This window comes from Pelophylax lessonae, assembly GCF_965119305.1.
Source record: "Pelophylax lessonae genome assembly, chromosome: 12".
Lineage (NCBI taxonomy): Eukaryota > Metazoa > Chordata > Amphibia > Anura > Ranidae > Pelophylax > Pelophylax lessonae.
In genome coordinates, this window is record NC_138779.1 from 55,624,889 (window position 1) to 55,646,661 (window position 21,773).

At 45.1% G+C, this 21,773-nt stretch overlaps 1 protein-coding gene across 1 annotated transcript in view; it reads left to right on the forward strand.

The window, feature by feature from the left end:
* The first annotated feature begins 298 nt into the window (after positions 1 to 298).
* The window catches only part of SIAE (sialic acid acetylesterase), a 37,953-nt gene continuing 16,478 nt past the window's right edge, over positions 299 to 21,773 (forward strand). The window contains exons 1-5 of the mRNA XM_082273540.1: positions 299 to 546; positions 7,484 to 7,645; positions 10,272 to 10,441; positions 10,709 to 10,847; positions 15,711 to 15,903. Coding sequence (XP_082129666.1) covers positions 492 to 546; positions 7,484 to 7,645; positions 10,272 to 10,441; positions 10,709 to 10,847; positions 15,711 to 15,903 — 719 coding nt within the window. The 5' untranslated portion in view covers positions 299 to 491. The remainder of the gene's footprint in view (positions 547 to 7,483; positions 7,646 to 10,271; positions 10,442 to 10,708; positions 10,848 to 15,710; positions 15,904 to 21,773) is intronic.

Here is a 21,773-nt window from a genome sequence, read left to right on the forward strand (position 1 = left end):
TTGTTTTATCTGCTTTTAATAGAACATAGAATTCAGGGGGCTTCTACTCCTAGCACCACCACAGAGTAAAAAATGCACTCCATAAACACATGTAACACATGCACTCAATAAACACATGTAACACATGCACTCAATAAACACATGTAACTGCGGCATGTAGAGATGAATTGGCCAAGGGGTTAATGTCAGGCTCTTGGGCGGTTATAGATCTCCTGTGCAGTTTCCACCCTGAACTTGCTGAACAGCATATACTGACATGGGGAGGAGGCAAGTCAGCTGACACATAATAACAGGGAAGTGTGGCTGGGGAGAGTAGAGCAAAAGTTGCTCAGTTGTAGCATGCACATTAATCAGGTTCTCAGTGTTGTTTGTTGTCTTTATAGGAAGTGTCTTCCTTTTCCCGTCTTATTGTAGGCAGTGGAAGGAGCCCTCTTGCCTCGATCGCTGTATGAAGCGGAGTTTACTGGTGGCGGACCATTGCTGCAGCTGACATGAAGACTTTGGTGTCACTCCTGCTGCTGGGACTGTTGCTTGTCACAAGTGCAGGTACCGACCCTCTATCGCTCTGTATACATTGCATAGGTTCACTCTCTGCTATAGCTTAGCACAGTGGTGGTGGTCAACTTTCTTGATATAAGGGACTCAAGGATGGCCCCTGATCACCAAAGGTCTGCGCATATTATTCATTGAATTTAATGCTACAGGAAGCTGTCAGGAACTGCAGACCGCGCCGCAGGAGGTGGCCAGAGGGGCCGCAGACCTCGCCGCAGGAGGTGGCCAGAGGGGCCGCAGACCTCGCCGCAGGAGGTGGCCAGAGGGGCCGCAGACCTCGCCGCAGGAGGTGGCCAGAGGGGCCGCAGACCGCGCCGCAGGAGGTGGCCAGAGGGGCCGCAGACCGCGCCGCAGGAGGTGGCCAGAGGGGCCGCAGACCGCGCCGCAGGAGGTGGCCAGAGGGGCCGCAGACCGCGCCGCAGGAGGTGGCCAGAGGGGCCGCAGACCGCGCCGCAGGAGGTGGCCAGAGGGGCCGCAGACCGCGCCGCAGGAGGTGGCCATGAGACTTCTAGAGATCAGTGCTATTACCCCCCCCCCCCCCCTTTACAAATCAATTCTTCCTCGTTTGTACTCCCTACAACCCCATTTGAAAATGATTTGTGCCACATTTAATATTTCTTATGATTCATTATATAAGGGCAGAGAGAGAAAACAAAATAAGATGGATCACAGGAAAAAAGTAACTAGAAACCAATCTACGGGCTAATCCTGACAGGTGAAAATCACTGGTGACGATGTGCACAATGGGGGTTATTAACTAAAACTGGCGCAAGTAAAATTTGGTGCAGCTCTGCCTAGAAATCAATCAGCTTCCAGGTTTTATTGCCAAAGCTTAAACCAGCTGAAGTTAGAAGCTGACTAGTTACTATGCACAACTGCGCCAGATTGTGAGTGCAACAGTTTTAGTAAATCTCCCCCAGTGTGTGTGAATGGCCACCACCAGCGACCTGTACAAGTCAAGGACAGGCGCTGGAAGCAAAAAGAATGTTCTCGGTCAAGCAAGTTCTGTCCTATATTTTGATTATAGTGTGTGTGTGTGTGTGTGAATTTTTCTACTATAGTAAATATTTTCTACAGCCAGAGCTAAAGCATTGTAGGGGGCAAGTGAATTCAACATTTTGATGAAGGCCTCTGGGTCCCCCTTAGGGAAAGGGAGCCTTGACTGATGGGGACATGGCCAGAAGGTGGGATTTACAATAGGATAGTGGTAAAAGGTCACGGGGTGATGGGTGGGCCTGAGCTTGGAAAGTCTGCCCCCAGGGAATTCTGGGCCTTTTTTCGAAGAACGCATGGTTTGAAAAGCTGCCCGCCCCTAGTGGATGGTACAGAGGTGTAACTAGAACCTTCAGGGCCCTGGTGCAAGAAACCATGAAGGGCCCCCCCGACCCCTTTGCTGGGGCCCTTCCCTTCAAGCCTGGGGCCCTTCCCACTGATCCTGGGGCCCTTTACTCTCATTGCAGGGGCCTTTATTACAGTCCCGCAGCAGGACCGTTTCACAAGTTGTGCAGTGGGCCCCCTTCCTGCCATCTTGGGGCCTCCCCACGGTGGTGGAATGCCAGGGCCCAGTTGTAAGTGTGACCTTTGTGATCCCGGAAGTTCACCCACTGGTGTCAGTAGTTTTTATTTTTTGGTATTTTAATTGTATTTTTTATCATTTTTATTTTCTTTTTTTTTTTTTACAATGTCACTGACTATGACTCTGTCCATTCAGAAAAGGATGGAGCTGGTAAATTACATATTTACCGATCCCTTCCTTGTTCTCTATTGTGACACATCCCCTGCAGCAGCCGGCAGGAGAAGGGAGGGAGCATAGTGGGGGGAAACGAGGGGAGCACACAGGGACCCAGAGACCGCAGAACACAAGTGAACTGGATAGGAGTGGCGGGAGAAGCATCTAGAGGAACCAATCTCCTCCATTTTCCTCCTGCTGCTACAGGAGGAAAAAGGAAGACAGTGATTTCTCTACATGCTGCCCCCGCCGCCCCTCCTATCCAGATGTACAGGGGAGCCACACAGGCGCCCTGCAGCATGGGGCCTGTTTTTGACAGGTACCCCCCCCCCCCCTTCCAGGAGACAGCGCCATGGTGCCGTTGCTCGGAAATTCGGCCCCCCTCCTCCTTCCTCCGCCGGTGAGCCAGTTAAAAAGCAGAGCGCACTTCATGCATGCGCAGTAGGGAACCAGCTGTGACGCCAAAAGGCTTCACTGCCGGGTTCCCTTAGCCTAAATGGCGGAGGCAGCACCCGAGAGCCAATACGAAAATGGGCTTCGGTGCCAACATCGCGAGCTCTCTGGACAGGTAAGCTTTAATATTTAAAGGTCAGCAGCTACAGTATTTGTAGCTGCTGACTTTTAATTTTTTTTCTTGGGTGGGGGGGGGGGGGGGCGAAATTCCTCTTTAATGGTTAAAGTGTGGTTTCTTACACGGGGCAAGGGAGGGGTGGTGTTCAATGTTTTAAGTTTGGTTTGCCTAGGCCTATGCGCCTCAGCAGCCATCTATTGTAGCCTTGTAATCACACCAAGTAATCCAGACGGACTGGGCTGGAGGAGTGTGAAGCAAAAATAAACCCAGTTTTATTCAAGCCTGGATTAACGTTGTGTGAAAAAATCAATGGATCTCTTCAGAGGAAGAAAGTTTTTTTCACAGGCAAATTCCGAAACGATGATAGTACAATCCTTTGCAAAATCTAACAATTTTTGCTCGGATCCTTTGTTTTTCTACTTGTCTGTGACTTTGTCTAAAGGTCAAAGAGCTGCAGGTTGGGCACCAGGAACTCGGCAGGTTGCCGTGCTACAGGACTGTTAGGGTAGGAGAACACGGGCAGTAACTGAATTGCACTACTAAAATTGCAAATGATTAATCCCTAAAAGTATTTATTGGTCCCTACACAGATCAAGCAAGTAGCTGCATAAGTAGTGCATAGGAGTGATAAATCGCATACGATTGGACAGTGCCTTGAATTTGTACGATTAATTGCAACTACATGACTTGTGCAACTCACACTGTAGAGAGGCAATTTTTTCATCGGTTTGATTGTTGCTCTTCCTCATTCACAACCTGGGGTTGGTATGCAGTGGTTTGGCATTTTCTGTATGGGCCCTAGGGGCCCCAGCATACAATAGTCTGTACTTTTGAGGATTTCGGAAGCCAGTAAGGGAAAAATATTAGACTTTCCTGGTTCAGTTTTGCTCACATGATTGTATTTTTTTATTTTCCTGGTTATTCCTCTCTATTTTCTTTTCTTTGGCCGTCTCCTATAGCATGGCCTGCCATCTCTGGCCATCTCCTGTACGTTTTACTGAATATTCTGTGTGGCCGTTTGATGTCCAGGGCCACACTTGAGGTCCCCTTTATCAAGCAAGGTGACCAGCACTGCTTAGTGATAAGTTGTTAGTGATTTAGAGGCTACTAAATATCGCTATGTGCTCCCAACTTATAGCCACACATATTACAACTGTTATTTAATATAGGCTTTTTTGTTTATTTATTTTTTTATGGCAGTCTCTTAATGTAATAATGTCCCATGTTTACTATGTGTATTTTATTTTACACTTTCTTAAACAATTGAATCATAAAAACTAGATTGTCACACAAGTCAAATGAAAATCATTCCAGTGCATATACAGTATGGTCACTAAACAAAAGCCAGTCTTTACTCGGTGACTGTGGCAATTGGATGGTGCCAGCCAGAACTCAGGTGGGCAGATGTAAGGCTCACTAGCACATTGAAGCATCTAAATTTAAATACCCGAGTGGACTCTCCCCTTTTTTAATTACCAGGCTAACCAGCAATACAGAACATTCTAGAGTCATAAAAGTTTGAGGATTTCATCCAGCGTGCTGGAAATTTTCTGTGCTGAAGTCTTTGTTCTCTTCAGAAATCGGCAATTTACAGGAACAAGAGAGAAGAAAATGCTAAGCTGTGCGCCCCCCTTCCTTCTATGAACTGTGAGCTAGCTCAGCAGGATAGGTTACTAATGTTGCCCTTTTAGCTGCCCCCTCTTCTGCTGAAGAGCCCAAGGCAGTCGCCTCTTCTGCCTACCCTTTGGCCTGGCCCAGCTTAGGATAATACTGATCAGGGAGTCGGAGAAGCCATCTTTAAAAATTGATGCGTATGTGTGGCCAGCAAAGACGCAGGCTAATGGTGACCACATTGATGTATGATGCCCTTTTTTTTTTTTTTTTTTTTTTTAATATACAGATTGGTGGGGCCAAGGGGTAGGCAGAATAGATGGCCGCATTGAGCGCTACTCTGGGGGGGGGGGCACTTTGGCCTTTTGACCAAAAGGAGGAGAAATGCACTTTGGGTGCTAAAGAATCTTACCCCAGCACTGGCGACAGCTCTAAACAATCCTCAACATGCTTGACTTTTAATTTTTAATTATTATTATAATAATAAAAAAAAAAATATTATTGCCAGCTAAGCCTTGTGATGAGCTGTGAGATCAGATTCGTTGTTATGCGTTGAAGCTCCTTAAGAATAAATCCCATAAAGCATGTAGAATGTATGTTACCAGCCAGCATACAAGGTGACGCACATGCAATGGTGTGTCTCCAGCCAAGCCTTCAAATAGAGACCTGGATTAAACTTTGTCCAGGTTTTAACCTTTACTGACCCAAAACAATGTTTTTTTGGCTTGCGGGCAGAAGGCTGGTGTCACATGATGTTGGCCATAATGAGTGTGGATAGACAAAGTTCAGCAATTCACACGGTCAATTTGTAATGTGTACAAGCCTACGGCTATTAGGATGTGCAGACAATCTCAGACGTCTGTGTGACTCAATTATGTGGATAGTGGTGGAAACCTGGCTAAAGCTTCCTTCCCTTTTTGTACATGGAATCTGCAACTATGTGCAAGTTTTTCCAAGCCGGTTGGAACATGGTGGGGTTGGATTTACTAAAGCTGGAGCGTGCAACATCTGGTACAGCTGTGCATGGTTGCCAATCCGCTTCGAACCTCAGCTTGTTCAATTTAGCTTTGACTCTAGTTTTAGCAAATCAACCCTGGTGTGTCCTAACAATCAGTGGCTAGTAGGGCCAGAAGAAGGTCTTGGCGCCTAAGGTGAAGTCCAAAGTGCAACCACTACCTCCATCACCACCATGACCTGAGAACTACTTGAAGATTGCAGATCCGGATCACCACTTGAACCTGGCCCTACATGGTCACATGGTCTGATCATGGCAGATAGAAGCCCTGACACTTCTGCTGCTTGTTGGACGAAGTGTTTTTTAATTTTTTATGCATGTGGTTACCCTTGTGCAGGATGTCACTAGATGGAAAATAACTGGTTAGTCAGGATTGCAGAGCCTGTTGGCAATGCAGCCTGTACCTGCATTGCCAACAGTTCTCACCCACCCTTTTCCTGGTTTACTTCAAGTCGGGTGCCGCTCTCTGCTGTGACTGCATGTCAGACTCCATTTCAAATACTATTTCCATTAAAAATGGCTAAAGTGACTTTACAAGTCCTGTATGAATACATTTGTAACAATTATCCACAATATATAGCCACAGTATCATTTTCTCAGAAAAACTCAACCTCTTATTAAAGAGCCACATCTGAGCTCCAGTCAGTGACCTTGCCGAGGTTAGTTGATTACCTTGGTCTGCTGCAGGCAAGAGGAGGTATTCCTTTTATTCTCCTCTCCCCCGGTGATCAGACTGTACGTTGTAACTTTGTAACAATCCACAAGATGTGGGACTGTACCGGGGGGTGGTCTTTGTCAGACATTTGTGAACATTGCCAGGATTTACATGATTGTGTCACCTCTGATCCGGCATCTCAGTCCAGGTAGTGGATGGCGAATATGGATGATGCCTGACAAAAGATGGGGCTGTACTTCTGGAAAATAAAACTTAGATGAAGGCATTTTGATGGAGAGTACTGTGATCTCTGTGAGAAGGAATAAAATACCTGGATGATGTGGAGTCAAACCCTGTCTGAGACTGTCACTTCTATCTCCCAGGGATGAGCCCTCTGCATTGCATTAAAAACCAAAAAGTGCAGCGCTGAAATCAGTATACAATTTTATATAGCTGAAAAGCTCATATAAAGAAAACAAAAAAAGGAGAGGGGATAGTGTCCAAATAAATAGTCCCAATATTAAGTGCAGAGATGTGAATCCACGTGCAAAATAACTTTCTTCCAGTGACACCAGGGAAAAGTGTAGGAAGGGGACACCCTTGTGCTCAGGTATAACAAGCAGCTTACTGAAACTCCGTGGCTGCTCAATTTAATGAGACAGCCTCTCCCAGCTAGTAAAAAACCAGTAGGTCAACCGATATCAAGCTCAGGTGCTTCCAAAGACTCCAAAAGCCGTTTCCGGTGTGTTAAACCGATCACATTAGTATGTGGCACACTTGGAACTTCTCATATACTCCATTGAACGTAAAGCCATATGTAAAAAGAAACAGAGGCCCATAGCGTAATCCCGTAAATCAATAGGTAAATTTATTAAAACTACTTACAATTTAAAAGACAAAAACAGGCATGTAGTATGTGGCGGTCATGGATCTAACCGCAGCGTCCCGCAAGTCTCCAGATCAGCATATGGATAAACAGCCGGCTTCGTTGGGGGGCGTGTGGACGTTTACGTCTGGGATCGCCAACGCTTCGTCATAAGAAAGACCCCTGCATTGCATTACCAGGTCTGCACACATCCTACCTCCATTGTGAGGGGCTCCCTCTATCCCTGCTAGACATCTATATTATGTACACTACAGCACAGTCTAATGTGAGCGGAAACAGAATTTGAACGATTAAAAAAAAAAAAAAATGTACCTTTTTGGGTGGACTGACCATTTAATTGGTGAGATGCTAACCCCACTCTTAGTGAATCCTGAGGATGCACATGACATGCAGTCTGGCTGAACCCATATTTCTTCTAGATGTGGAAGTTTACATAAGACTTTTGCTGGATTTCTATATTTCAGATTGCACATTTCGATTTGCTTCGTACTATGGAGATCACATGGTTCTGCAGCAGCAGCCAGCACGTGCGGTTGTCTGGGGGTACGGGGAGCCTGGTGCCCAGGTGGCAGTATCACTTGAACATGGATTGGGAACCATCTCAAAGACAGCCGTGACCATCAATGGTAAGTGGAATGGAATAAGTAGTGCTTCTTCCAGAACTGTGTATTGTTCCCAGGTGGTCCTCCTGCTTTTTTTTTTTTTTTTTTTTTTTGGACCAATTGCTAAAAATAGAAACCTTACCCTCCCCTAGTAACTTTATATAAATCTTTCTCTAACACACACACACACACACACACGCACAATAAATCCTTATTTTTGGCCTAGGACAGAATGACATGACCTACACCAAAAGTATTGGGACTCCTGCCTTTACACACACATGAACTTTATTGGCATCCCAGTCTTAGTCCGTAGGGTTCAATATTGAGTTGGTCCACCCTTTGCAGCTATAACAGCTTCAACTCTTCTGGGAAAGCTGTCCACAAGGTTTAGGAATGTGACTATGGGAATGTTTGACCATTCTTCCAGAAACGCATTTGTGTGGTCAGGCACTGATGTTGGAGAGAAGGCCTGGCTCGCAGTCTCCACTCTAATTCATCCTAAAGGTGTTCTATCGGGTTGAGGTCAGGACACTGTGCAGGCCAGTCAAGTTCCTCCACCCCCAAACTCGCTCATCCATGTCTTTTTATGGCCCTTGCTTTGTGCAGTGGGCCAAATCATTTTGTGGAGGGGGGATTATGGAACGGGGTTGTTTTTCAGGGGTTGGGCTTTGCCCCTTAGTTCCAGTGAAGGGAACTCCTTAAGGCATCTTCATACCAAGACATTTTGGATTAATCCAAGCTCCCAACTTTGTTGTAACAGTTTAGGGTTGGCCCCTTCCTGTTCCAACATGACTGCGGACCAGTGCACAAAGCAAGGTCCATAAAGACCCGGATGTGCGAGTTTGGGGTGAAGAAACTTGACTAACCTGGAATGGAACACCTTTGGGCTGAATTAGAGCGGAGACTGCGAGCCAGGCCTTCTCGTCCAATATCAGTGCCTGACCTCATAAAGGCGCTTCTGGTAGCATGGTCAAACATTCCCTTAGACCAGTGATGGCGATCTTGGCACCCCAGATGTTTTGGAACTACATTTCCCATGATGCTCATGCACTCTGCAGTGTAGTTGAGCATCATGGGAAATGTAGTTCCAAAACATCTGGGGTGCCAAGGTTTGCCATCACTGCCATAGACGTGCTCCTAAACCTTGTGGACAGCCTTCCCAGAAGAGTTGAAGCTGGTATAGGTGCAAAGGGTGGGCCAACTCAATATGGAACCCTACGGACTAAGACTGGGATGCCATTAAAATTCATGTGCATGTAAAGGCAGGTGTCCCAATACTTTTGGTAATAAAGTGTAAATGTCTGTAGCCTCCTTTTATAACTGGGCCACTGCACAACTCAAAAGAAACAGCTAGTCCCCCTGGTGACATTAGAAGAAGATGGCAGCACAGGAGAATGGGCACTGTGAAGACACCAATACCAACGCCTCATGTTCGCAGCACCTCTCTAAATGACGCCTTCCAAACAAAAAACAAAGCACTTGAGTACACAGGTTACATTTTCTTTTAAAATGAGCCTATGAGGCTCTACAGGATATATGGAATATTTTTTCAGATTGTCTTCTGTTGTGCTGGCTGCTTATATCCATTTCAATTTCCACTAGACTAATAAACACAGTATTTTTAGAATTCTCACTTTTTTGATGTTATATAATTTACTTTTTTTTAATCCCTTTTCAGCACATTTTATTAATTCGCCATCTTTATTACGTTTATGATTGTGTTTGCACATTATTGAACTTATTGCCACTTATTCATGCAGTATTTTTAAACTTTTTTTCTGAAGCATAATCCATATATATATATATATACACTTCCTTTGAATATTGCACTTATTGGCATCCTCACATTTCACACTGGTAGTGCGTTTATATGTTTGAGATTCACTTTGGTATTTGCAGAGTTTTAACTAGCGCAGCACTTTTTTTTTTGTCCCCGTTGGACTGCCTTATGGATCAGTGGATGCACTTCATTGGGAGACCTGGGAGGGGCACAACTAAAATCTGGGGAGGGGGGACGCAGCATTTCTCCCACCCCCATCCACGTCTGTAGACACTTTTTTTATGAAAGGAAGTAAACTCTTAATTTTTTACTTGTACCTACAGGTAACCCAATATTAGGGCTTGCCTGTATGTATTGTAAATATCTTCTAAACTTGCACAGTTTAGGAGCTATTCAGAGTGCATGAAGCCGATGAGGTCATTGGCGCATGTGCTCTGAAGGTCCAGCTTACCGTGCTGGACCTTCAGAGACCATGCCATAAACTGCAGCTCCGGTACACGCGTGGGAGTAACGTCATCACGGCTCCGGCCATTCACAGCGCCGGAGCCTGCAAACCTGGAAGAAACATCGGGGAAAGTGTCAGCAGTCCCGCGGTGTGCGGGCCCCGCTGAGACAGCTTCGTTCTAAGGTAAGTATCTCATAATGAGCTAGTATGCGATTGTCTTACAGGTTTTCAACCTCTTTAAGATGAGTTACTTATCCTGGAGATCAGCCCTAAATATATTGGACCACAGTGTTCAGAAATGTTTTTTTTTTTCAGAGTATCACATTAGGATTTCCTGATTGCATTCCACTTGGTGGAATCATCGCTTTGTTTTTTAGGTTTGTGATTTGAAGAGAAATTCTCTATATCTATCTTTATTCCAGATGAAGGGGTGTGGAAGTTGTCGCTGCCCGCCATGAATTATGGGGGCCCCTACCACTTGGTGGCCCAACAATTTACAATCAACACAACCACCATCTACCTGAAGGACATCCTATTCGGTGATGTCTGGCTGTGCAGTGGACAGAGCAATATGGAGATGACCGTGGCACAGGTATGTCACTTGGTGGAATGATCCGTTGTTGCCTTCCTCCCTTCTAAAGCTCACCATACACTGTACAATCTTCTTTAGATCTACCATCAGCTATGTAGTGCAAGGGCTTGTCTGGTTAATATAAATGGAATGCATTGTTGGTTTGTCCTCATCTTACATCATTTTGGTAAATTTTTAAGGCGATTGTAGTGTGTATGGCCACCTTTTTTTTAGTTTCTGCAGGAATACTATACAGTATCAAGTAACCAAAATGTAATTTGCCCACAGATGTTTAATTCCAGTGATGAGCTGAAGATGGCCTCCAAATACCCTTATATACGACTATTCACAGCTTCCCTAGAACAGTCCTATACAGAACTCCAAGATCTTGCCAAGGTGGACCTGCCGTGGTCACTTCCAAGTGCAGGTGAGGCTCTCCTTGAAGAATATGATGGGTATAGTTACATAATTACAATATGAGTTTAACATTGATGTTACCTGCTCTTGTTCTGGAGGTAATGTAAAATGAGGAAGAATCAACCCAGCCTGTTTGTTTTAGTAAAAAGTAGCTCTAGACTCAAATCACTACAACTTCATATAAGTTTGCATGATCCTCATTTCATAAATCTGCAAATTTGGTGATCCTGACATGAAGTTCTTCCTATTCAGGCACTTCCTGTTATGAGGTGAGCACAGTCTTCTAATTTGGGCTCCTGTGTTGTCACATGCACTTCTGGTTGGGACTACACAATGCCGACGCACATTGTGCAGAAGTCCTGGAAACGAGTAGAAAGAAGGCACACCGTACATTCAGTGCTGACGAGCTTTATTTATCTGGAGAATCCACCTGGGATCTCCCCCAATGTGGATCAATAGTTTGTCAGCGTTTATTTATGGCGTATCATCAGTTTTCTTGTTTTTTGGGACTTGTGTGATGTGATTTTTGCAGGGCAATGCTTGAGTCCCTCTCTTCACTATCCAGAACCTATGTTCTGGACCCTATGTTCAGCACAGATAGTATCACATCACACACGTACCAGTGTGTTGGGGTGCCATTACTTTTTGCACTGCAATACACAGGCTACTAACTGAACTTGTCCTTCTGCACCAACCACAGTAGAAAGAGAGGTACCTCCATTAGAAATCATGGAACGTGTGCAGCCTACCTCGAGGAAAAGAGTGAGGTGTTGCCATCTTGATGTAGCAAAATTGCACTGAGGCTTTAAACTTGAGCCTGCTTCCAATTTTGAAACCTATGTGTGGAGGGGTCAGGTGTATATAATGTGCCGTCTCCACAGTGCAGGGCTCCAGTGCATGCCATCTCCACGGTGAAGGGCTCCAGTGCATGGGCAGAGAAGTCCATGTAGGTTTAACCCCTACCCTGACAATGACTGATCCCAGGGATGTGTGAGCTGCAAGGTGCACAGTTAGTAGGGGAGGCACAAAGTAAATCCCTTTATGACACGCATACAGCATGAATGGCTACCAAGCTCCATCTGCCCATTCATTCTGTGTCACAAATCTCATCTGCAGCATCTTTTGGTCATTGTACCCATGCAGAAAGCTGAAACTTTCTTTAGCTAGCCAGAGCCATTCTTCCCTTTCTTCCTTTTTATCAGCTCCTCCCAGCCATGATATGCCTGCATTGCATTGAAAAGCACAGAGACCTAGTGATTACATCACTGGTAATTTTTTTAAAAAATGTAAACCTGATGGTCGTGTGTACAGGGCACACGACAGGCTGTGTGTATGGCGGCCATGTTGTTTAAAATACAGATATTACATTTTACTTGTCACTATCTTTGAACCTGAGACTCAGCTGTATTGACCTTCCCTCAACCTTCAGTACATCGAATACACAAACTGTTAACTGATGCCATTGATCAGACACAGACCTCTCTATTACCCAAATCCACAATTTCAGTCTGGAAAACCCAATTAAAATGGTCACCATCCCAAGCTTGAGCAATCCAGAGAACTAACAGATACCTGGTTATAAATAGCTCAGCTGAAGGGAATGGCCAATACATGTCTGCTAGATTGGTTAGCAGCTACGACTCTAAAACTGCAGCATGTTTCATAACTGTTTCATAACTAAATAGCACAGGCAAAATATAGAAGTATTTTACCTCCCCTGAGTTATTTTTTTTTCGTAGCGTTTTGAGCCCAAACGCCGCTACCTGATGAGTACTGGGAGCAGAACCAGCTCAATTCCTTTCCTAGGTGGACTGGGCACCTGAAACCTGTCAAATTAATTTTGAAGCTAAATTCGGGCTGGACAATCTGCACGTTAGCAGACTGTACCCGTTAGGTACTCAGATCATTTCCTTTAGAAAACTGTATCTGGGACATAGTCATACACCTAGTGATATCCCAGAAACCACTCCTCAGACGCTTAATTGGTCAGATGGCCTCTATCCACACTATTTTGATAATAGAGAAAAGGGGAATGCAAGCACAGTTTGACAGCTCTCATTTAACATCAAAGGAACATCTAACTGGACTTGAGAGAGCCACTGTACTGTCTTTGCTTATATAAGTGTTTGTACTATCTCTAACTAAAGGCAATTTTTTTTTTTTTTTTTGGATAGAGTTTAGAGGAAGTTATTGCTGTCTGTGCCCCACTATTTGTCCTTTTTACCAGTGTAGCACCCTCTAGTGTTTGCTAGAAGTTAGTAAAGGGTGCGTTCAAGTTGAGTGGGTACATTTCTAGTTTGGCTCCAAGCTAAGTCTGAGCCATGGAATCTGGGTCAGCGGTCAGTGAACTTCAGGGCAGGGTGACTCATCCTGGCAGCTTTCTGGAGCCCCCATCCCTCGATCTAGAAAGTTTGAGAATCTTCTAGAAATAGTGGGTGGGGGTTAGGAGGAGCTGCCTTAAATATTTGAGGCAATCCCCAGTAGTGGGCTGGCAGAGGGCAGAGTGTACCTCCATAAATAGTCATATGGCAGTCAGGTGGAAGATGGAGATACAGTGCTGAGGCGGCTGTTGGTGGCCCTAAGGGGTACCCCCTAGTCTGGGGGTGGTCAGGTGCTGGAAGGATCCTGCCATAACACATGGGAAGAAGCCTTTCCTGGAGGCATGGGAGCAAGAGGACAGAGTGAGTAGATCCGCATCGTTGGGACTAACAAGGAGGGAGGATGCCACATGTAGCCAGTCTCCCTGAAGACAGTGGTGTTCTTAAGTCTTCATCCTTCCCTGAGAGATCTCCTGAGAGTCAGTCAAGTGGACTGGTGTGTAGAGTTAGCCTGGAGGGCTAGCTGCAGCCAGGTTAGTTGGAAGTGCATAAATGGGTGTTGCTGGGATCATTGACCACAGAGGAAGCTGTTTCACTATTTTTTTTTTTTTTGCTGCCCAAGGGGCTACGTGTTACTGCCTGTATAGGGCTATTGCTATAATCTGACTAGAAGCCTGTCGGATTACTCTACAGTGATTCAGCTGGAGCAAGCAAGCGTGTGCAGCAGGCAAGTGAAGGAGACTGTGTATAGATTGTATATAGGAAGATGTCCCTGAAGTTTTGCTTAAGTCAAGTAGGCATCCCATAACCTCCCATTCCTATCAAGTTATTAATCCTCAAATAACAAAAAGCAAAGTCACGGACTGTTCTCTGACTCTGGGTGCTTGTGAAAATTTGGTGTGCCTAGCTGTGCAGGAGTGGAGATCCCAGTTCATCAGCAGTCCCTATTGGGGGCGTGCTTCACCATTATCCTTGAAAGTGAAAGTAAAAAAATCCTAAATTTTGAGTTTTCCCCAGAAAAATAATAGATGGGAAATCTTCCAATGGGGACACTTAGTTCTGGTGACCTGGGGGAATTCCCAAAGAATTCCCTTAATTTGCAAGGATTTCTTCTCACTTCCTGTTTGGCTATGGGACAGGAAGTGAAAGGGAAATCTCTGCAATGGGACATAGATGGTGAAAAAAAAAAATCTGCCGGGTATAACCCTCCCTTGCTCTATCCAAAATGAAAAGTTTTGCCCATAGTGCTACTTGAAGAGCACTACAGTTGTATAAATCTCTGAACATACCGGTCTGTGGTGGCAGTGCATGGTATAGACGTTTATTCTAAAATCATAGTTATTGCTAAGTTTGTGAGTTTCCTCCTCCTTGGTAAAAAGGCGTAGCCCAGTGACAATCAATCTTAGGCTGCTGGCACCTAGATTGATTCCTGCAAACTGGAAAATCTTTGTGCAGGATGCAGCAGAGAGTGGCATTATGGGTGAGATTGGACAGCCCTTTGTCAGGAGCAGTGGCGTAGCGTGGGGGGTGCAGGGGGGGGCGGCCGCACCGGGCGCAACATCTGGGGGGGGGCGCATCCGCAGTGTCACTCTGTCTGTCTGATTTTGACATACACAGTTCACACACTCTCTTCGGCTACCTCCATCTTTAGGCTGGGAGATGTCCAGCGCGGGGGCCCTATGGCTGAAAAAGGGCGGGTCGGCTTGGGGCGGGGCTGGACTTTGCCTCACCTGCCCATTGGTGTAGGGTGGGTGGCTTTGCAAGCCAAGCACCGCCTATGCCGTCTCTCCTCACTGCTCAGTCAGTTTAGCAGCGAGTGAGTCAGCAGCCTGGCGCTGTCACAGAGTGGGTTTTTTTTTTTAATCACCTGATTAGAGCCAGAGGCTCGAATAGGCTTCAAAAAAGGGTGGACCCGGGGCGCAGAGCAGTGTGACAATAGCGAATGAAAATTCGCTATTGTCACACGGATCCTCCTCCTGGCCAATCAGGAAGAGGGTCCGAGACCCGCTTCCTGATTGGCCGAAAGGCAAACGCATGCCATTGGCCAAGGAGGAGGAGGGAGGACTCGAGGAGATGCGGGGAACTGAGGAGAAGCCGCCGCTGCAGGTAAGTCTCTCTGCATTGAAAGGGGGCATGCTGGTCTGTCTGCATTGAAAGGGGGCACGCTGGTCTGTCTGCATTGAAAGGGGGCACGCTGGTCTGTCTGCATTGAAAGGGGGCACGCTGGTCATTCTGCATTGAAAGGGGGCACGCTGTTCATTCAAACTTGTATTTAGATGCATTTTACTTTAATTACATCAGTATTTTCATAACAATAATACATGTGCTTAGGGGGTCCGGGTTTCTTTAACTAATCTAGTGGAAGAGACTCGAGTGCTAAAATCCCGCGGGTTAGGGGGCGCAAATTACTTGCCTTGCCCCGGGTGCTGACAACCCACGCTACGCCACTGGTCAGGAGCTGGTGAGGAGGACAGGGGTAAAAGTATAAGCAGGTTAAATGCCACTTATAATGTTGACAGTCTGGTGCTAATGATTTTGTTTGCTTTCTTAAAAAGAAACCCTTGGACATGGCGAATTCACCTACTTCTCTGCTGTGTGCTGGGTGTTTGGGCGACATTTGGCACACAGGCTGAAGTATCCAATAGGACTGGTGGAATCCTCCTGGGGAGGCACTCCGGTTGAGGCTTGGTCATCGAAAACTGCTCTGAAAAAATGTGGGCTCCTGGACGCAGAAGACAGTTCAGACAGGTGAGCAATTAATTCACAATGCACAAATATGGGTAGACTAGGAATTCTGAACCATATTTGTACAGGCAGGATACATACCGTCTCCTCCTTGCATCAGGTTGAGGAAGGCAATCTGTAAATTCGACCTTGCATCATATATGTTTTTGTTAGTACTGTGTTTGTGTAATGCTTCCAGGTATTTATTACCTCAGAGATCGCAATACTCCCTTTGACAAAGCCTTCATCCCCTGTTCTTGCTGGAAGGATGGGACCATCTTTGTTCAGGCATCATCCATGGTCACCATCTACAGTGGGGAAAATATTTATTAGATCCCCTTCAGAATATGTAAGTTTGCCCTATTACAAAGAATTGAAGGGTCTATCATTTTTTATCTGTAGCACCTTGGGGGTTACTTGTAATTGTATGTTCTTCTGTTCCCTTTTGACCCTGTAAACCGTCCAGCTCTCCTGACACTCTAGGTTCAGACATGTTGTGTATACCTTTTTTTAAATGACACAATGCAGATGGGTTTTAGCTCTTAGCTTTGCTTTACTCAAGAAGGACTGAAGAGAGTATTAGTCAACTAGGCCCTGGATAAACAGCCAGGGCTCAGTTGATATAACACTAAAGAACCGTTAACCAGTTATAGAAACAAGTAAAATACACCAATTTACACAGTATCTTACATTAAGTGAAAGACACTCTAAGAAAGTTATAAATTGCTATGAGAAACACTTACTAAAGGGGAGCTCCGGGCTGGCCTATAGTACCTGTATCCTAATGAGAGATGAGGTAATCCTGATACCAGTGATGTGTCCCCTTTTAAAAGCAATGCAATAGCAGTGTTCAGAATGCAAGGCCTTGCTATTATCTTTACCGGCAGTTGGAGCTCAAAGGACAAATTGTTCCCCAATGTAGCACAGTGTGAAACAAGCAATGCAAGGTAGCTGGTTCTGATTAATGATGATCCACTAACAGATTCAAGAGTATAGTGTCTGTGTTTAAGAGAAAATGTAGTAACTGGACTCTGAGCAGGTGCTCTCTCACCAATCCTGATGTCCCTCTTATGAATTCTGGAATAACAGGCAACGGCAACTCTCCACGCTGTGGGACACTGATATGGCTGAGCTCTGCTGTTTCAGTGAGTCCCGCCAACTCCACTCGATCAGCGATGCTACAGGGATGTCCGAGACGTAGCAATTGTTATCCGTCCCGCCTGGGCTGAGTCTGCAGACAGCTGGGTGGTGTGCAATAGGCTGCAGTCCTCTCTCTCTGCGGTGGACCGATGCACACACGATGGATCCCAGGAAGCCCATTTCAGAACCTCATTGAAATCAATGGACCCGAACTTCGGTAATCAAAAAACACCATTTTAAAGCCCTAAAACCCAATAAATGCCCCTAAAAAGTGCCCCTAGGGTTCTGGGTCATGCCCCAGGGACTATTAATCACACAAAAAAAAGTTCTTAAAAATTGTCATTTTTGATAAAAAAAAAAAAGAGATTTTTTGATTTTGACTTTGGATTTAGTATCTGGGGGGTCTAAAAAGTGTACCTGTGAAGTTTCAGCTCTGTAGCATGTCCAGAACCAGAAAAAAAGATACATTTTCAGTAGAGCAGGAATGTTGAGACCCTACTTTTACAACTATATGATCTTTTTTTGGGGGTTCTGGACATGCTACAGAGCCGAAACTTCACAGATACACCTTTTAGACCCCCCCCCCCCCCAGACACAAAATCACACAAAAAAAGTTCTTAAAAATGGTCATTTTTGATAGAGAGCCAATTATTGAAAAAATAAAAAAATTTAAAAAAATTTTCTTTGGATTTAGTATCGGGGGGGGGGGGGTCTAAAAAGTGTACATGTGAAGTTTCAGCTCTGTAGCATGTCCAGAACCATAAAAAAAAAGATTGTTTGTATTAGTGCAATTATAGATCTGGAATATGGCTTCTCGCTTTTCACACCTTGCCGGTTTAATAGCAGGCTTTTGTTTGGCATTTTTTTTGGGTTCTTTGGAGTCAGGAAAAACATCTGAACTTGTGTATAGTGGTACTGTACACAAGTTCAGATGTTTTGCCTGCCTCCAAAAACCCCAAAAAAATGCCTGCAACACACCTGGGCTTTTTTTTTTTTTTTTTTTTTTTTTTTGCACTAGCGTTTTATTTGGGCATTTTTTTGGGGTTCTTTGGAGGCAGGAAAAACATCTGAACTTGTGTATAGTGGTGTATATACACACATAGACCTATATAGGTGTGATAGGAGCAGAAATATATGCTTGCGCTAATGAAATCATTTACACTAATATGGTTATGCTCCTAAAACACCTATATCTGTCTAAGTGTAAAATACATATAAGTATGTGTGTGTACACAAATTCAGATGTTTTGCCTCGCCCCAAAAAAATGCCTGCAACAACAAACCTGGGCGTTTTTTGGGCATTTTTTTGGGTTCTTTGGAGGCAGGCAAAACATCTGAACTTGTGTATAGTGGTATTTATACCACTATATACAAGTTCAGATGTTTTTCCTGCCTCCAAAAGAACCCCAAAAAATGCCCAAAAAAACGCCTGCTATTAAACCGGCAAGGTGTGAAAAGCGAGAAGCCAACATCCTGTGCTGAAAGTGTTCTAATACAAACAATCCCTGCTCTACTGAAAAATGATCTTTTTTCTGGTTCTGGACATGCTACAGAGCTGAAACTTCACAGGTACACTGTACACAAGTTCAGATGTTTTGCCTGCCTCCAAAAAAACCCCCCAAAAATGCCTGCAACAACACACCTGGGCGTTTTTTTTTTTTTTTTTTTGGCGCTAGCGTTTTTTGGGCATTTTTTTGGGTTCTTTGGAGGCAGGCAAAACATCTGAACTTGTGTATAGTGGTGTGTGTGTGTATATATACACACATACCTATATGTATATACACACCTAGACATATATAGGTGTGATAGGAGCAGAAATATATTGGTGTTAATTATTTAGCGCAAGTAGTTTTTTCTGCTCCTTTCACACCTATATGTGTGTATGTGTGTGTGTATATATGTGTATATATATATATATATATATATATATATATATATATATATATATATATATATATATATATATATATATATATATATATATATATATATATATATATATATATATATATATATATATATATATATATATATATATATCCCCTATACACATGTTCAGATGTCATGTCTGACTCCAAACATGTGCTGAAAAAATCACTAGCAACGCCTGCAGCCAAAAATGCTGGCGGCGGCGAAGCCATATTACAGAAGCGAAAGTGACACAAGAGAAAATAGCTTTTCTCTATAGTGGTCACCCTGATATGGAAGGGTTTTGTCACCCTGCCATAGCAGTCACTGCCAGTTAACCCTACACTACACTACAGTCCCCTGACACTTCACACTTTCCCTACAGAAACTAAATTTTTGAAGCTAACTAAAGTGTAAAGGAGCACTCTAACTACACTAGATATCCCTTTCCTCACATTAATAAATGCTAAATGAAACTCTTAGTAAAATTAACAGAACTGCTTCCACTCTCTTCCATGTCCAGTATAACAATGCTAGGAATTTGGCGGGGGCTATCTTGTATACTGGGGGGCGTATTCACTAATGATTGGACTATGGACCCCCTAGTCACTCCAATCACATTCCTAGCATTCTTCTGCCCCCTCAATTGGCTTTTGCTAATGATTCTGGTCCAATAACAGGCTTTTAAAGCCCATTTCCTGAACCATTGCATTTTGGTCGGTTCTGGTTGCCGAATTCTGAACTTTTTGGGCAAAAAGTTCTAAATTCGGCCGAACCTCGAACACCCAATGTTCGGGCCGAACCGATGGTCGACCCGAACCGTTCGATCACCCCTACTCCTAACCACAACTTGTTTGTGTATAAAAGATGCCTGTCCACAGAATTTTTCTTCTATTCAAACCTCACGATCATGGGCAAGACCATTTCAAACAAGATTGTACACCAGCACAAGGCTGGAATGGGCTACAAGACCATCAGCAAGAAGCTTGGTGAGGAGGAGACAATTGTTGGAGTGATTATTTGCAAATGGAAGAAATGCAAAAAAAACATCAATTGCCCTTGGTCTGGAGCTCCATGCAGGATTTCGCCTCATGGGGTAAGGATGATCATGAGAAAAGTGAGGTGTCCACCCAGAACTACACAGGAGGAGCTTGTGAATGATCTCAAGGCAGTTGGGACCAGTCACCAAACAAACCATTGGTAACACAATACAACACCATAGATTGAAATCCTGCAGCGCCCACAAGGTCACCGTCCTCAAGAAGGCACATGTGCAGGCCCGTCTGAAGTTTGCCAATGAGTCTCCAAAATATGGCCCTCCAGTTTTTTAGGAACTACAATTCCCATCATACATAATTTTGTCTGTGGCTTATGGGATGTGTAGTTCCAACAGCTGGAGGGCCATAGTTTGGAGATCCCTGATCTAAATGTTTCAGAGAAGGGTTGGGAGAAAGTGCTGTGGTCAAATGAGACAAAAATTGAGCTGTTTGGAGTAAAATGCTGACTATGACCCTAAGAACACCATCCCTACATTCAAGCACGGAGGTGGAAACATTATGCTTTGGGACTGTTTCTCTGCTAAAGGCAGGGCTGCCATCAGGGGGGTACAGCCAGTACTCCTGTATGGGGCCCGGGCACACAGGGGTGCCCGGGTAGCAGGAGGATTGGTGTGGAGAGGGATCAATGACAGAGCGATGCACTGTCTGCCTCTTCTTCTTCTCACCGGCTTTCAGCGGTTTGTCCCCGCCCACACTCAGAGCTGGGACACGGGGACGGCAGTCTAGAGAAGTGGTGGATTCATGGAGAGGTAAGACCTGGGAGGAGGTGCACTGTTTGGTGCTCTGTGGGCTCTCCCCTCCTGTCTGAACAACACTCGTCCATGCAGCATAAGAGACAGGATCGCTCTTACATTGCATTGCACTGTACACACACACAGTTGGATTACCACCCCCTACCTCCTTCACGGGCTGCTCAACTCCCGACAGCAGGAAATGTGGGTAGGGGCAGTAATCAAACTGTGTGTGTGAGTGTACAGTCCGATGCAATGTAAGAGCGATCCTGTCTCTTATGCTGTGTGTTGTTCAGACAGGAGGGGAAAGCACAACACAGTGCACCCCCTCCTGGCTTAGTAGTGGCTTACAGCAATAATAATGGGAAAATAATTTATGCTTGGGATGTTTGAGGGATTGGCAGCTCTTTGCTAGAAAGTGTAATGGGGATTGGGGGGTTTGGAAGGAGGAGGAATGGGGGGGGGGGGGGTTTATGTGCTTGTATGAGTGTTTGGGGGATTTGAGCCAGAAGGGGGGATTGGGGGGAAAGTTTGTGCTAGGAGCGGAGCTGGGGGATTTGTGCTAGGAGGGGGGAATTTGTGCTGAGGGGATGGGGTTGTGAATTTGTGGAGGGATTTGGGGGGTTGTGCTGGGAGGGGTGATTGGGAGGGATTTGTGCTAGGAAGAGAGATTGAGGGGGGGTGATAATATCATTTTAATATTTTCGCCGGAAGTGGGGGGGCCCTGTCAGGTACGCTCTATGGGGCCCTGGGATTTCTAGCGGCAGCCCTGGCTAAAGGTACAGGCCAACTTTGCCGTATTGAGGGGGCCAATGGACTGGGCCATGTATTGTAAAATCTTAGGTGAGCACCTTCTTTCCTCAGCCAGATCACTGAAGATGGGTCCTGGATAAGTCTTCCAGGATGACAATGACCCGAAACATAGGCAACAAAGGAGTGGTACAAGAAGCAGCACATTAAGGTCATGGAGTGGCCTAGTCAGTCTCCAGACATTAATCCTATAGAAAATGTATGGAGGGAGCTGAAACTGTGGGGTGGGTTGCCAAGAGACAGCCAA